The sequence below is a fragment of the Schistocerca piceifrons genome, chromosome 4 (genome assembly GCF_021461385.2).
Source record: "Schistocerca piceifrons isolate TAMUIC-IGC-003096 chromosome 4, iqSchPice1.1, whole genome shotgun sequence".
Lineage (NCBI taxonomy): Eukaryota > Metazoa > Arthropoda > Insecta > Orthoptera > Acrididae > Schistocerca > Schistocerca piceifrons.
The window spans coordinates 261,914,839-261,929,694 of NC_060141.1; the positions used below are offsets into that span (position 1 = coordinate 261,914,839).

A 14,856-nucleotide genomic window follows, 5' to 3' on the forward strand; every position below is an offset into this window, starting at 1 on the left:
GTTAAAAACTATCAGATGTAATTTAATGGAATAAGTGAAAACAATTTGTAACCTATAAGTAAACTCCACTTAAGTTTCAAATTCACAAACTTGAGTGAAATGACAAGTGTTTATACCCTCTCATGGCATTAATTAATGTTTCTTGACACACAATTTTTTGTTTGTTGCTGTGGATGTGAAGAAACAACCAGAGAAAACTAATAGTTCCTTTGGTTGGTTACGTATGCAGCAGATTTGTATTCAGTTGTTGGAATTATTCTCTTCACTCACCACTGTTAAAATTTCAAATGTCGAAGTAACTCAAATGTAAATAATGCAAGCAAAATTGAATCTTTTGCTGCAGTACAAAACAGGTAGAATCCAACATGGGAGAAATTAAGTTTGCAGAAGTAGTTCATGTATGGTTGTAGCTCTTGTTGAGGATGCTTTCCCATGTACATGTTTGATGGCTGCCACTGTCCATGTGGCCACAAGCTCTGCAATGCGGCGCCGAGCAGTGTGTAGTGCATTGGAATCCCCAGGCCCATCATCCAGCATGTCGGCACAGTGCGATGTATCTGCAAGCACACATCCTGTCAGGATGACACTGATATCCTATTCATTTAAATCTTATGTTTCTAACTGGAACAGTATATTAAAGTAGCCATTAGCTTTACATATAAAAGGGAATAAATACTTAGAGATGAGTACCTGATTTAAGAAGGGCTATTCATGATAAAATCCTCTCGGGTTGACAGTCGAGTCAATGCGTCGTTCTCTGGCAAGGTTTCAGCAAGTTTCTTACTTGCCATCTTCAGGCTTCAGTCTTCACCTGAAGATGGCAAGAATGACGCATTAACTCTACTGTCAACACGAGAAGATTTTACCATCAAGATTTGCCAAGAAAGTCTGCATTCTCATATAAGGGCTATTCGTGTTTACACCCCAAATTATAGTTGAGTAACAGAGGAAAGAAAAGTGATTGCTGTTATTACTACTTTAAAAGTCATATTATTGAAGACATTACCTATAGCAGTTAGCTAAAAATTATCAAGTTCTAAATAATTGAGTCAGTGCAGTATAAGGATTATACTAGTCAACACATATCAAAATTAAATTAGACTATGGAAAATACATAGAAACCATAAAAGCTAATAAGGGAATTCAAAGAAGGGTGTTGTCTGTCTACCAATATATAAATCCATGTTGCTGTTGCATGTTTTCCAATACTCTGTTTGCATTAGATCAACATTTTGGTCTTTTTTATGTCTGGGAATCCAGGAAGAAACTTTCTTTGTCTATTTACCATCCATTAGAGTGTGCACAGGATACAGTGGCTGATGCACAGTGATGAGTTTTTGTCCAAAGCACTGGGCGAGTTCATTTATTTGTTCAGAAGGAGAGACCAATAGTGTATGCCACCTTTCAGCTGGTCAGGGATGACAGAATCGAGGTGCACGCTTTACAATATTTGTTAAATGATTTTACAGCAACTATTTGGTAAAAAAAAACCTTTTTTGAGGTGCTTATAACTTTATATGTCAGGTTCATGAATATGTGACCACCATCTCGTCAAAGGTCATAGTCATTGTGTTATTAACATGGAAGTAAGACAGTGCAAGAAATTCGAAAAAGTTAGCATTGAAAAATAGGGTCCCTATTACAGAATATCTTGCTGTATATGAATTTAGCCAACACATCAAATTTTTTCTTTAGACTTGGGTGGAGATCTCAATATGTTACCAATCTCGAGAAAATTAATCTGACATTGCACACTCATTTGCGATCATTCTTGCCAGTGATAAAACCAAAGAGAAATTCCACAGCGTTCCTCATATTTCATAAATGATGTGAGGTATTACAAAGAGATTTTAGCAAATGATAGCTAGCAAAGAGGAAAGTATTTTACCATGTATTTATTATGCAAAACTTCATTATCTCCCACAGTATTCCACTAACTATAGACTTTTTTAATGAAAGGATTTAATTTTTTTAGGGCTATTAATAGCTGGTGAAATGAGAAATGCTATGGATTTGGGAACAATATAAATGAAGACATTACATGTTTATTTTGTTCCAAGTATGTGTTTTTTCATAAGCTACTGACCATATTTTTCCTGAGCTCCTCACTTAATAAACTTAATAAACCATTGTTTCAGAATTCTCTTACAGTTGTATCCACACATCATGTTACTGAGGTGACATTTCGTAAAATGGCAAAAGAAACAAATTTTAACATGGCAGCAAGAGAAATGTGTAGGTTTTACTCAAAATTTGCCACTTGTAGCACTTCTCTGAAAGTGACTAATGGTTAACAAGCCAAGTGGAAATAAATTGCTGCATTTTCAGCAGAATTCCTGTTAGATACTAACCAATGCAGAGGTGACAGATCTTTCTGAACAGTCACCATGCAAGTGTGGAAGTGGAGGGGCTCCACTTAGAGTTGGCTCAACTTGAATTACCAAACCGAGTTATCTCTGGTTAAAGGGATTTCAGGTCAACCCGAGTTAGACTGTTGCTAACTCGAGTTGTGTTCATGCAGTCTGTGGTGGCTGCTGCTGCTGATGACAGTTTTGCGCAAGGTTGAAGTATACCTCTGTCATGCTAACTGAACCTGAATTGAACTGAATTGAATCTGTGGCTACAAAACGAGAAGTCACTCACTGTGACCTACAAAAGTGCTGAATTCTGTTATTATTCGGTTGGTAGAAATTAGTGAAGCGTTTGATAAGTGTTATTTTCAAGGGGGTTATGGTCATCCAATTGCTGTCCAAATCTTACGAAAAACTCAAAGTAGCTCATAAGTGTATTCTAATTTCTGACTGTAGTGTGGCATTCATTAATCTTAGTAATACCAATGCATTTTCCATAATGTGTGTTAGCAGAGGATGATGTCCTCCATGCTCATCTTAAAAAAGTAAAAAAAAAATTGTTAACTGTTGTTGACTTAACACCATACTTTTTGTGCTCTTGTGGTGGTATGTCAATAGAAACTTCATCCCGCAACACGTTTCTTTATATCTAACCAAAAAGTAAAATACCAGTTTTTGTAAATTTATCTTTAAAAAATTTTTAATACAGTGAAATATTTTCTTTAAAATTTTCGTCCCCTACCCCTTAGTGGTTGAATTTCCAAATATGGTGGAACACATTTTTTTTTTTTTTATATATTTCTGACAGGGAAACCATATACCAACTTACGTAGTTCTAGCTTCAAAATTGCCTTAATAGGAGCATACTTACAAAAAGGCTTTTATCCTGTATTTCACCCCCTTAGGATAGTAATTTTGAATAACCCCTTCTTAATCGATGGCTACAGTATAAGAGCCACATCATCTACAGATTTCAAGCTCTTACCCTTAGTGGTTTGGGCTGGGGGATGATGAGTCAGTGAACCTGTCTGGCCCTATTCCACCACTTTAGCTGTTAAGTTTACAAGAACAGTGAAACACACATTTTTTTCATTTCTAACTGGGAAACCAAGTGCCAATTGTCAGAGATAAAGCAATAAAAATGCATTCAGAATGAAATTTTTCATGAAACATTTAACCCTCGCCCCCCCCCCCCCCATTTCACGCCCTAAGGGGTTTAGAATTAAAAAACAATGAAATGTGTATCTTTTATATCTAACAAAGAACCCAAATACAAATTTTCATAGGTTTATCTTCAAAAATGCTTGCATAACTAAATATTCCTATAAAAACTTACATCCTCTATTTCACTCCCATAGGGGTCCAGTTTCCAAAAACAGTGAAAGATGTATCTTTTATTTCTAATGACGAAGCCAAATTTAACTTTAATAATGCTTTCATAATGAAATATTTTGTAAAACATTGTTTTCCGAAAACACTGAAACAAGTACTTTTTTATTTCCAGCTGAGAAGTCAAATACCAGTTTTCATATTCTAGCATTAAAAATGCTTTAGTAGTTCTTTAAAAATGATTTATTTAAAAAAAAAAACTTTCACCCACTATTTTGCCCCCATAAGCACTAAATTTAAAAATAATGCCACAACACATAGTTCTTTATTTCTGAACGAGAAACCAAATGCTGATTTTCGTAGGTATAGCTTCAAAATTGCCTTAACAGCAACATGTTTTCAAAAGACCTTTCATCTCCTAACTCATCCCCCTACAGGTTGAATTTCAAAAAATCTCTCCTTAGATGATGCCTACTGTGTAAGATCAACACCCTTGGCAAATATCCTTGGTGGTTTAGTCTGGATGATGATGAGTCTGTGAGTGAAAGACTCAGTCAGGACAATGCGGTTTATATATAGAGTTTACATTCATTGTGGAAAGGGACATCACTAGAATCACTTAAATTTTTGGGTTATAGTGCAATAGATATTTGTGCTCATGGCAGAGCATTTGGCTACAAAATCACTGATTATGAAGTGCCCTCAAGGAAGATAAAAAAAGACTGAAATGTTAGGAGGTTTATAATAATATTGAGTGTATAGCTTGTAAGAAATGAATTGTAATAGATGGAACATACTGCTTTGACATCAGACATTTGGATTTCAGGCAGTAAACAAACTGTTTTCTGTTTTGAGTTTGATCACCAGAAGAATTTTTCTACAAAGTTTATTTCCCTGCCAACTCGGTTTGAATGAGCTTAGGGTCAGCTCTGTTTATGAAGCGCGCTAGCTTGGGTTGGATTGTTACTAACCTGAGTTGAACATATTGCATGACTGGCAGTGCTGAGATGTGGTTTGTTTCATACTAGTTCAGAGCTCACTGCCTCTATAGCACCAACTGAACCCAAGTCTATCTGAATCAAATGCCTATGTCTTCATTAAGGCATGTCAACTGAACATTTTCACAAGTTTATCTTCAAAATTTCAAGCCGAAAGACTTAAAATTGCACCTTATTTAGTATCTATCATGCTCATGACTAGAGAGAGGGCATTCAATGTTATCTCGGTTTTTTCATCCCAACTTAGTTTAACTCCCTTTATGAAAACTTTCAACTCGGTTTACCATAAACCTAAGTTGGCCTATCACTAACTCCACTTAATACACTCCTGGAAATGGAAAAAAGAACACATTGACACCGGTGTGTCAGACCCACCATACTTGCTCCGGACACTGCGAGAGGGCTGTACAAGCAATGATCACATGCACGGCACAGCGGGCACACCAGGAACCACGGTGTTGGCCGTCGAATGGCGCTAGCTGCGCAGCATTTGTGCACCGCCGCCGTCAGTGTCAGCCAGTTTGCCGTGGCATACGGAGCTCCATCGCAGTCTTTAACACTGGTAGCATGCCGCGACAGCGTGGACGTGAACCGTATGTGCAGTTGACGGACTTTGAGCGAGGGCGTATAGTGGGCACGCGGGAGGCCGGGTGGACGTACCGCCGAATTGCTCAACACGTGGGGCGTGAGGTCTCCACAGTACATCGATGTTGTCGCCAGTGGTCGGCGGAACGTGCACGTGCCCGTCGACCTGGGACCGGACCGCAGCGACGCACGGATGCACGCCAAGACCGTAAGATCCTACGCAGTGCCGTAGGGGACCGCACCGCCACTTCCCAGCAAATTTGGGACACTGTTGCTCCTGGGGTATCGGCGAGGACCATTCGCAACCGTCTCCATGAAGCTGGGCTACGGTCCCGCACGCTGTTAGGCCGTCTTCCGCTCACGCCCCAACATCGTGCAGCCCGCCTCCAGTGGTGTCGCGACAGGCATGAATGGAGGGACGAATGGAGACGTGTCGTCTTCAGCGATGAGAGTCGCTTCTGCCTTGGTGACAATGATGGTCGTATGCGTGTTTGGCGCCGTGCAGGTGAGCGCCACAATCAGGACTGCATACGACCGAGGCACACAGGGCCAACACCTGGCATCATGGTGTGGGGAGCGATCTCCTACACTGGCCGTACACCACTGGTGATCGTCGAGGGGACACTGAATAGTGCACGGTACATCCAAACCGTCATCGAACCCATCGTTCTACCATTCCTAGACCGGCAAGGGAACTTGCTGTTCCAACAGGACAATGCACGTCCGCATGTATCCCGTGCCACCCAACGTGCTCTAGAAGGTGTAAGTCAACTACCCTGGCCAGCAAGATCTCCGGATCTGTCCCCCATTGAGCATGTTTGGGACTGGATGAAGCGTCGTCTCACGCGGTCTGCACGTCCAGCACGAACGCTGGTCCAACTGAGGCGCCAGGTGGAAATGGCATGGCAAGCCGTTCCACAGGACTACATCCAGCATCTCTACGATCGTCTCCATGGGAGAATAGCAGCCTGCATTGCTGCGAAAGGTGGATATACACTGTACTAGTGCCGACATTGTGCATGCTCTGTTGCCTGTGTCTATGTGCCTGTGGTTCTGTCAGTGTGATCATGTGATGTATCTGACCCCAGGAATGTGTCAATAAAGTTTCCCCTTCCTGGGACAATGAATTCACGGTGTTCTTATTTCAATTTCCAGGAGTGTATTTACAAAAAATGTGAGCTTCAATTTAGAACAGCACATCCTCTCCAGTGCTCAGAATTTCTCTTACAGAATCTGCCCATAACCCCCACCACTCACCCCTGTGGGTCTGGGAGTTAGAATAGGCCTGAGGTATCCCAACCTGTCGTAAGAGGCAACTAAAAGGAGTCTCACACATTTCGGCCTTTATTTGATGGTCCCCTGTAAGGTTTGATCTCCATTCTTCAAAATTTTTCAGAAGAGCTTGCCAATTGGGGAAGGGCACCTTACATGGTGCATCGTGTCCATCATGCACTGAGACCTTTCGCATCCTTTGTTGACATGGATCTGCACTTACGCTCATTCTCTAGCTGTTGCGTGAGGTCACCCTCCTGGGTGTGTTTTCCTCTATCCACTGTGCAGTATTGTTTTCTGCACTGACAATGGTAATGGACTCGTTTGCACCTCATATCCAGCACGTTAGCCAGTCCATTGTGGTGGGGCCACCACATATCCTGTTGGTTGTAGCCCCCTGACTACACAGGGATCACTCTGCTGATGGCTGCACCATTAACTCCCCACTTATGCCAAGGAGTAGATGCCAGTCACCCTGGGGCATCAGAACTCCCAGCAATGGCCATCCTGCCAGGTGGCCTTTGCTGTGGCTGGGTGGTGCCCATGGGGAGGGCCCTAGTCAGAGAGGGTGGCATCAGGGCAGATGACATGCCATGAAGCGTAGTACAACATCTTTTGCTGGTGGTTCACCACCAGCAGTCTCTAAGCGATCGAGGCCCTACTTCAGTGCAAAGAAGTATGACCCCAAATAGTTCCCCTCCCTGGCCACACTATCGGAGGAATGCCAGGCTAAGGATGGCAGTGCAGCTTATTTGCCCCTGTATCTCGCATGTATGAGAGTTGATGGGAAATATTTCATCTTAATGAAGCCTCAGTGTTTTGTGGAGCATTTAGAGGACAAGTTTGGGGAGGTGGAGGGCTTGTCCAAAATGCGCTATGGGTCAGTCTTGATAAAAACAGCCTCCTCTACCCAGTCACAGGCATTACTTGCTTGTGACAAGTTGGGCGATGTTTCTGTTACCATCACGCCCCATAAGAGCCTAAATATGGTCCAGGGTATTATATTCCACAGAGACCTTCTTTTGCAGTCTGACAACGAGCTGCACGCCAATTTAGAGTGGCAAGGTGTTCATTTAGTCCGGCGCGTCCATCGGGGTCTGAGGGATAATCAGGTTGCCACTGGTGCCTTCATCTTGGCCTTTGAGTGTGACACATTACCCAAGAAGGTCAAGGTGATGGTCCACTGCTGTTATGTCGAGCCATATATCCTTTCCCTGATGTGGTGCTTTAAGTGCTGGAAGTTTGGTCATATGTTTTCACATTGTACTTCCAGCATCACAAGTCGAGATTGTGGATGTCCATCACATCCCAATACTCCATGTGCACCACCTCCCATCTGCGTCAACTGTAGAGAGCATCATTCACCTTGCTCACCAGACTGCAGGATTTTACAGAAAGAGAGGATAATCATGGAATACAAGACCCTGGAGCGACTGACCTACACTGAGGCTAAGAGAAAATATAAAAGGATACATCCTGTGCATATGATTGCCACTTGCACTGCCACTATGACAACGGTTCTAACACCTTCCATTCCACCGCGTACAATTGGTTCTCACAGCCGTCAGACTCCACCTGCCCCTTTGATGGTGGGGGTTGGGGGGTGGGGTGGGGGGAACTTCCTCCCTGTTACTCCTGCACCACCTACTTAGAGATCAACCCCCCCCCCCCCCCCCCCACTCCAACCATCGAGGACATCAGTCCCCACTTCTCAGCCAGGGAAGCGTACATCTTCTTTGGCTCTTCTCGCTAGGAAGGGGTCCCTTGGGTCACTCCCTTCCCAGGTTCCTACCGGTGGCAAAACGGACACCTGCCAGTGGCTGAAGCAACCACAGGTAGCTGGTTGTAGGGCTCCACAGTCCTCCTAAGTCCCTGAGACTGAATAAGTGAAGCCTTCCAAACCGGACAAACCTAAGGAGCAGTGAGAGAAATCTAAAAAGAAAAAGACCCCCAAGAACCAAGGCACTGCAGTGACACCTACACCACCACTACCTACAAGTTCTGTGTCTGAGAATGAGATGGTGATGCTGGCGTCCACTGAGGACCTAGATCTCGCTGGTCCTCAGACACAATGGATGTCGATTGCACAAGTAAGCTACTCATCTGGTGGCTGCAGGTGTCCCTGAGGTGTAGACTGCCTCATTGAGTGTTTCATGCCTTCCATTCATACGATCACATAATCCTCCGGTGGAATTGCGGCGGTTTTTTCCACCACCTGGCTGAGCTACGGTAACTATTAAGCTTTACATGTGCTTTCTGCATTGCCCTCCAGGAAACCTGGTGTCCGGCAATGCAGACCCCTGCCCTCTGTGGCTATAAGGGATATTACAGGAACCTTAGTGACTATAATAGAGTGTCAGGTGGAGTTTGCATCTATGTCATGAACTGAGTATGTAGTGAACCTGTGCCCCTTCACACCCTCGTAAAGCTATGGCTGTTAGGATAAGAACGACACAGGAAATAACTGTTTACAGTGTATATCTTCCTCCAGATGGTGCACTACCCATGAATGTATTGGCTGCACTGATTGATCAACTCCCTAAACCTTTCCTACTTTTGGGAGATTTTAACGCACATAACCCCTTGTGGGGCGGCACCATGCTTATTGGCCGAGGCAGGGAGGTCGAAAATTTACTGTCACAAGTCGACCGATGCCTCTTAAATACAGATGCCCCCACACACTTCAGTGTGGCACATGGCACACATTCGGCCATTGATCTCTCGGTTTGCAGTCCTGGCCTTCTCCCATCTATCCACTGGAGAGCACATGACGACCACTTCCCCATCTTCCTGTCACTTCCCCGGCATCATGCCCATGGACGCCTATGCAGATGGCCTTTAAACAAGGCAGACTGGGAAGCCTTCACCTCTGCTGTCACCGTTGAATCTCTCCCACATGGTGCCATCGATATTGTCGTTGAGCAGGTGACTAGAACGATCGTTTCTGCGGCGGAACATGCGATCCCTCTTTTTTTTTAAGGGTGCCCCTAACGAAAGACAATCCCTTGGTGGTCGCCGGAACTCACTGAGGCAATTAAAGAGCATCGGCGAGCTGTACGGCAACATAAACAGCACCCTTCCGTAGAGCATCTAATAGCCTTTAAGCTGCACTGTGCCCGTGTTCACCAGCTTATAAAATGACAGGAACAGGAGCGTTGGGAGAGGTACGTGTCGACCATTTGGTGCCATATGTCACCTTCCCAAGTCTGGACGAAGATCATACATCTTTTTGGGTACCAGATCACAACAGGTGTCCCTGGCATTAACATCAATGACGTGTTATCTACCGATGCTAACGCTATTGCAGATCACTTTGCTGAGCACTATGCTGGAGCCTCTGCATCAGAGTTACCCTCCAGCCATTCACACTCTCAAACGGCGAATGGAAAGGAAAGTCCTCTCGTTCACTACACGCCACAGTGTACCCTATAACGTCCCATTTACAGAGTGGGAGCTCCTCAGTGCCCTTGCACATTGCCCCGACACAGCTCTCAGGCCAGATCAGATCCAAAGTCAGATGATTAAACATCTCTCGTCTGACTGCAAGCGACATCTTCTCGTCATCTTCAACCGGATGTCATCTTTCCATTGCAATGGCGGGAGAGCACAATCATTCTGGTGCTCAAACCCAGTCAAAACCCGCTTGATGTGGATAGCTAATGGCCCATCAGCCTCACCAACTTTCCTTGTAAGCTGGTGGAACGTATGGTGTGTCGACGATTGGGTTGGGTCCTGGAGTTATGTGGCCTACTGGCTCCATGTCAGGGATGCTTCCGCCAGGTTCGCTCTACCACTGATAATCTTGTGTTCCTCGTGTCTGCCATTGGACCAACCTTTTCCAGACGCCAACACCATATCCTTGCCACATTGTATGAGTGGGGTCTCCATGGCCCGCTCCCAACTTTTACCCAAAACTTCCTGTCGCTCCGTACTTTTCGTGTCCAAGTTGGTGCCTCCCATAGTTCCCCCAGTATTCAGGAGAATGGCATTCTGAAGGACTCCGTATTGAGTGTATCTCTATTTTTAGTGACCATTAACAGCCTAGCAGCAGCTGTAGGACCGTCCCTCTCCCCTTCTCTGTATGCGGATGACTTCAGCATTTCATATTTCTCCTCCAGTACTGGCGTTGCTGAGCGGCGCTTACAGGGAGCCATTCACAAAGCACAGTCATGGGCTCTAGCCCACGGCTTTCAGTTTTCAGCCGCCAAGTCTTGTGTCATGCATTTCTGTAGGCGTCGCACTGTTCATCCAGAACCAGAACTTTACCCTAATGATGATCAACTCACTGCAGTGGAGATACATCGTTTCGTAGGAGTGGTTTTCGATGCCTGATTGACTTGGATACCCCACCTTGATCAGCTTAAGTGGCAGTGCTGCATCACCTCAGTGCTCTCCGCTGCCTGAGCAACACCAACTAGTGTTCAGATTGGTCTACGCTGCTGCAGCTCTACGGAGCCCTTGTTGACTCCTGCCTTGACTATGGGAGTCTGGTTTATGGTTCTGCGGCGCCCTCAGAAATGCGTTTACTCGACCCAGTGCACCACTGTGGCATTTGACCAGCGACAGGAGCTTTTAGAACAAGACAGTGACCAGCGTCCTGGTGGAGGCCAGAGTCCCTCCATTGAAGGTTAGGCGTGCACAACTGCTCGCCAGTTATGTTGCAGATGTTCATAGTTCTCCTGCACATCCGTATTACTGTCTCCCTTTCCCAACCACGATGGTTCATCTCCTGCATCAGTGGCCCAGGTTAGGGCTTACAATTGCGGTTCACATCTGGTCCCTTCTGTCTGAACTGGTGTCCTTCCCGTTACCACCTCTCCTTGAGGTCCATTCACGTACACCTCCATAGTGTACACCTAGGTTGCAGATTCTTCTGGACCTTTCGCATGGCCTTAAGGACTCCATTAACCCACCTGTTGTCCACTATCACTTCCTCTCGATTCTTGACGTGTACTGGGGCCATGCCTTTCGCATGGCCTGAAGGACTCCATTAACCCACCAGTTGTCCACTATCACTTCCTCTCGATTCTCGACGTGTACTGGGGCCATGAAGTGGTTTACACCAACAGCTCAATGGCTTAGGGTCACATAGGCTTTGAATATATTCATGGAGGACATATTGAACAGCACTTCTTGCCAGGTGGCTGCAGTGTTTTCACTGCAGAGCTGGTGGCTATATCTCGTGCTCTTGAGCACAACCACTCATGCGCTGGTGAGTCATTTCTCCTGTATACTGACTCCTTGAGCAGCCTATAAACTATAGACCAGTGCTACCCTCGCCATCCTATGGTAGCGTCTATCCAGGAGTCCATCTATGCCCTGGAACGGTCCCATCATTCAGTGGTGTTTGTGTGGACCCCAGTTTACGTTGGAATCCCAGGCAACAAACTTTTCAACAGGTTGGCCAAACAGGCTACGCAGAGACCGCTTCTGGATATGGGTATCTCCGAAACTGACCTACGTTCTGTCTTATGCCGCATGGTTTTTTGGCTTTGGGAGATGGAATGGCATAATGGTACACACAACAAACTGCGTGTCATTGAACAGACTACGAACGTGCAGAAGTCTTCCACGCAGTCCTCTCGCAGGGAATCAGGGCTCTGCATTGGCCATACATGGCTAATGCATGGTTATGTCCTGCGTCCCAAGGACCCACCTCTTTATTGCTGTGGCTCACAAGTGATGGTTGTCCACCTCTTGCTGGACTGCCCACTTTTAGCCACTCTGCGGCGAACTTTTAACTTTCCCAGCACCCTACCATCGGTGTTGGGTAACTATGCTTCAACAGCAGCTTTAGTTTTACATTTTATTTGTGAGGATGGGTTTCATCATTCAATTTAAGTTTTAGAATGTGTCCTTTCTCCCTCTGTGTTCTCCACCCTGTTGCTTTTAGGGTGGAGGTTTTAATGTGTTGCAGAATGACTGGCTTCTCCTTTTTATTCTCATGGTCAGCCAGCCATGGTAATCTGCTCTCTTGTTTTTATCTCTTCTACATGTTTCTTGTGTCTCTCTGTGTTTTTCTTGTCTGATTTCGTCTATTTTAATGTTTGTTGGCCTCCTGTCATTCTTGTGGTTTTCTTCTTTCTTCTAGCTGTGCTTTGTATGTCTCGATTATTTTACTCCCACCCTTGTGGAATTATTTTAATTGGAACGAGGGACTGATGACCGAGCAGTTTGGTCCCTCCGCCCCCTCCTCGTTTTAAAGCAATCAACCCCCACCACTACTGCTCTCCCTAGCATATCCTGCTGACTGCGTGTCTATTGGCCACTCTATTTTGTGCAGACTCTATCTGGCTATGTTTCTTACCAACCTCTACTTTGTTTTTGTTGTGTTCATAATTAAGTCTCCCACTTCCATCTGCTCCCTGATCAGTTTATGTTTCCCTGCCTCTCCTAATAATTGCTAACACAAATTTCTCCACGGTTTGCTGAGTGACCTTCGGTTTCGGTTGTTTCATTAAAAGTCCATATTTCACTACAGAATATGAGATCTACCAGTACACATTGATTGTACATTTTCTATTTCAGACACACTGTAAGCTTACTGTTTATTTTACCAGAAGCATTACAGCTCATTTTTTCTCTTGTTTTCTTTTATTTTTACTGTCCATCCTATCATTCTCTTCAGGTGACTAAATACAAAAACTTCTGAATTTATTATGTGACTTCGTTGTTAATATGAACAGTACTCATTCAATCTGTTGGTCATAGATTACGCTTGTCTTTTTGTAGTTGATTTTTATGCTTGCTTGCAAGCTTGCTTTGTGACATTCTTCCACTGAATGGTGAATTTCATTTGCTCTGGAGGCAAATAGTACAATGTCAAAATAATGAAAGTGGTCAAGATCTTTCCCATTGTTATTTATAATTTTATGAACCAAGTAGTTCTGGAGTGGATGATGACAAATCCACCAAATGTGAGGCATTGCGCTGTGGACATTGTTATTTGTGGATGAACAGATATTGATGGATGAAGATGAATATGATTTGCAAAGGTCAGTGATGTACGTCCAACAAAATAATACACCACACTAAACAAAGAGCAAATCATCTTTTGCCTTCAGTCTAGGCACGGAGTTCTTTGTTTTCATAATAAACTTTGTATATAAACAGAAGAGATCATACTCCATTTGTTCCATTACGTGTTATTTCCTGGTCATTACAAAAACAAAAGGAAGGTAGGATACAGTCATCAATATTGTGATGATTAGTGTTTTAGCAGTATCTCAATGTTAATGTCAAATTAACAATTCTGGTATCATCTCACGTGAATCACAAGAATCACAGAAGGCCTAAATTATGGTAGTTGAATAGGAATTGAGCCCTGCCCCATTTGAATGTGAGTGCTCATTGAAACTTTTATAGCCAGTGTGCCATACTTCATTAAGACAAAAGAACTATGAGCAAAACAGAAGCAACTGTATAACAGGAAGCTACAGTAAGTACACTGCAAACTATCCTGAGAGTAATACGCATGTTTGTTGTTAGTCAAAGTGCACCCTCCAAATTCTCTTTGTATGGCTAGGACATCAGGTAGACTATTTTTGCCTTTCGTTCGGCAAGATTTTGCTAAGAGGCATGTTCAGAAACAAAGTGTGCTAGATTTTGATGTTTTCTTAGAAAAAGTGTATTTGAAAAAAAAACCTACAGGATATTGTTGATCCACATGTTGACTATTTTTCCACATAATCACTGTCCCGTTCAATGCACGTGGTGAGCAGTGGCACAAGCTTCTTCACGCTCCCCTTGAAGAACTCTCCCACCATCTCCTTCCCCACTTGAGAACCTTTCTGTACCTGCTTGTTGGTTGAAAATTTAATTCCATTCCTTCAGGGAGGTGAGAAGACGATATTTCGAAGGTGCCAAGTCAGGGTAATAAAACGGGGGGGGGGGGGGGTATGGAAGGGGATGTTGTTCTAAACATCCCAAACAAATCAGTCCAAGAACCTCTTGGTGGCTAAGGCTGTAAGGCTGTGTGAGGATGGGTATCTACATCTACATCTACATGATTACTCTGCAATTCACATTTAAGTGCTTGGCAGAGGGTTCATCGAACCACAATCATACTCTCTCTCTCTATCATTCCACTCCCGAACATCGCGCGGGAAAAACGAACACCTAAACCTTTCTGTTCGAACTCTTATTTCTCTTACTTTATTTTGATGATCATTCCAACCTATGTAGGTTGGGCTCAACAAAATATTTTTGCATTCGGAAGAGAAAGTTGGTGACTGAAATTTCGTAAATAGATCTCGCCGCGACGAAAAACGTCTTTGCTTTAATGACTTCCATCCCAACTCGCGTATCATATCTGCCACATT

At 44.1% G+C, this 14,856-nt stretch overlaps 1 protein-coding gene across 1 annotated transcript in view; it reads right to left on the minus strand.

Annotated features, from left to right (window-relative positions):
* Positions 1–375: 375 nt before the first annotated feature.
* LOC124795776 (thymus-specific serine protease-like) overlaps positions 376–14,856 on the minus strand; it is a 150,886-nt gene continuing 136,405 nt past the window's right edge. The window contains exon 9 of the mRNA XM_047259860.1: positions 376–557. Within this exon, the coding sequence (XP_047115816.1) occupies positions 376–557 (182 nt within the window). The remainder of the gene's footprint in view (positions 558–14,856) is intronic.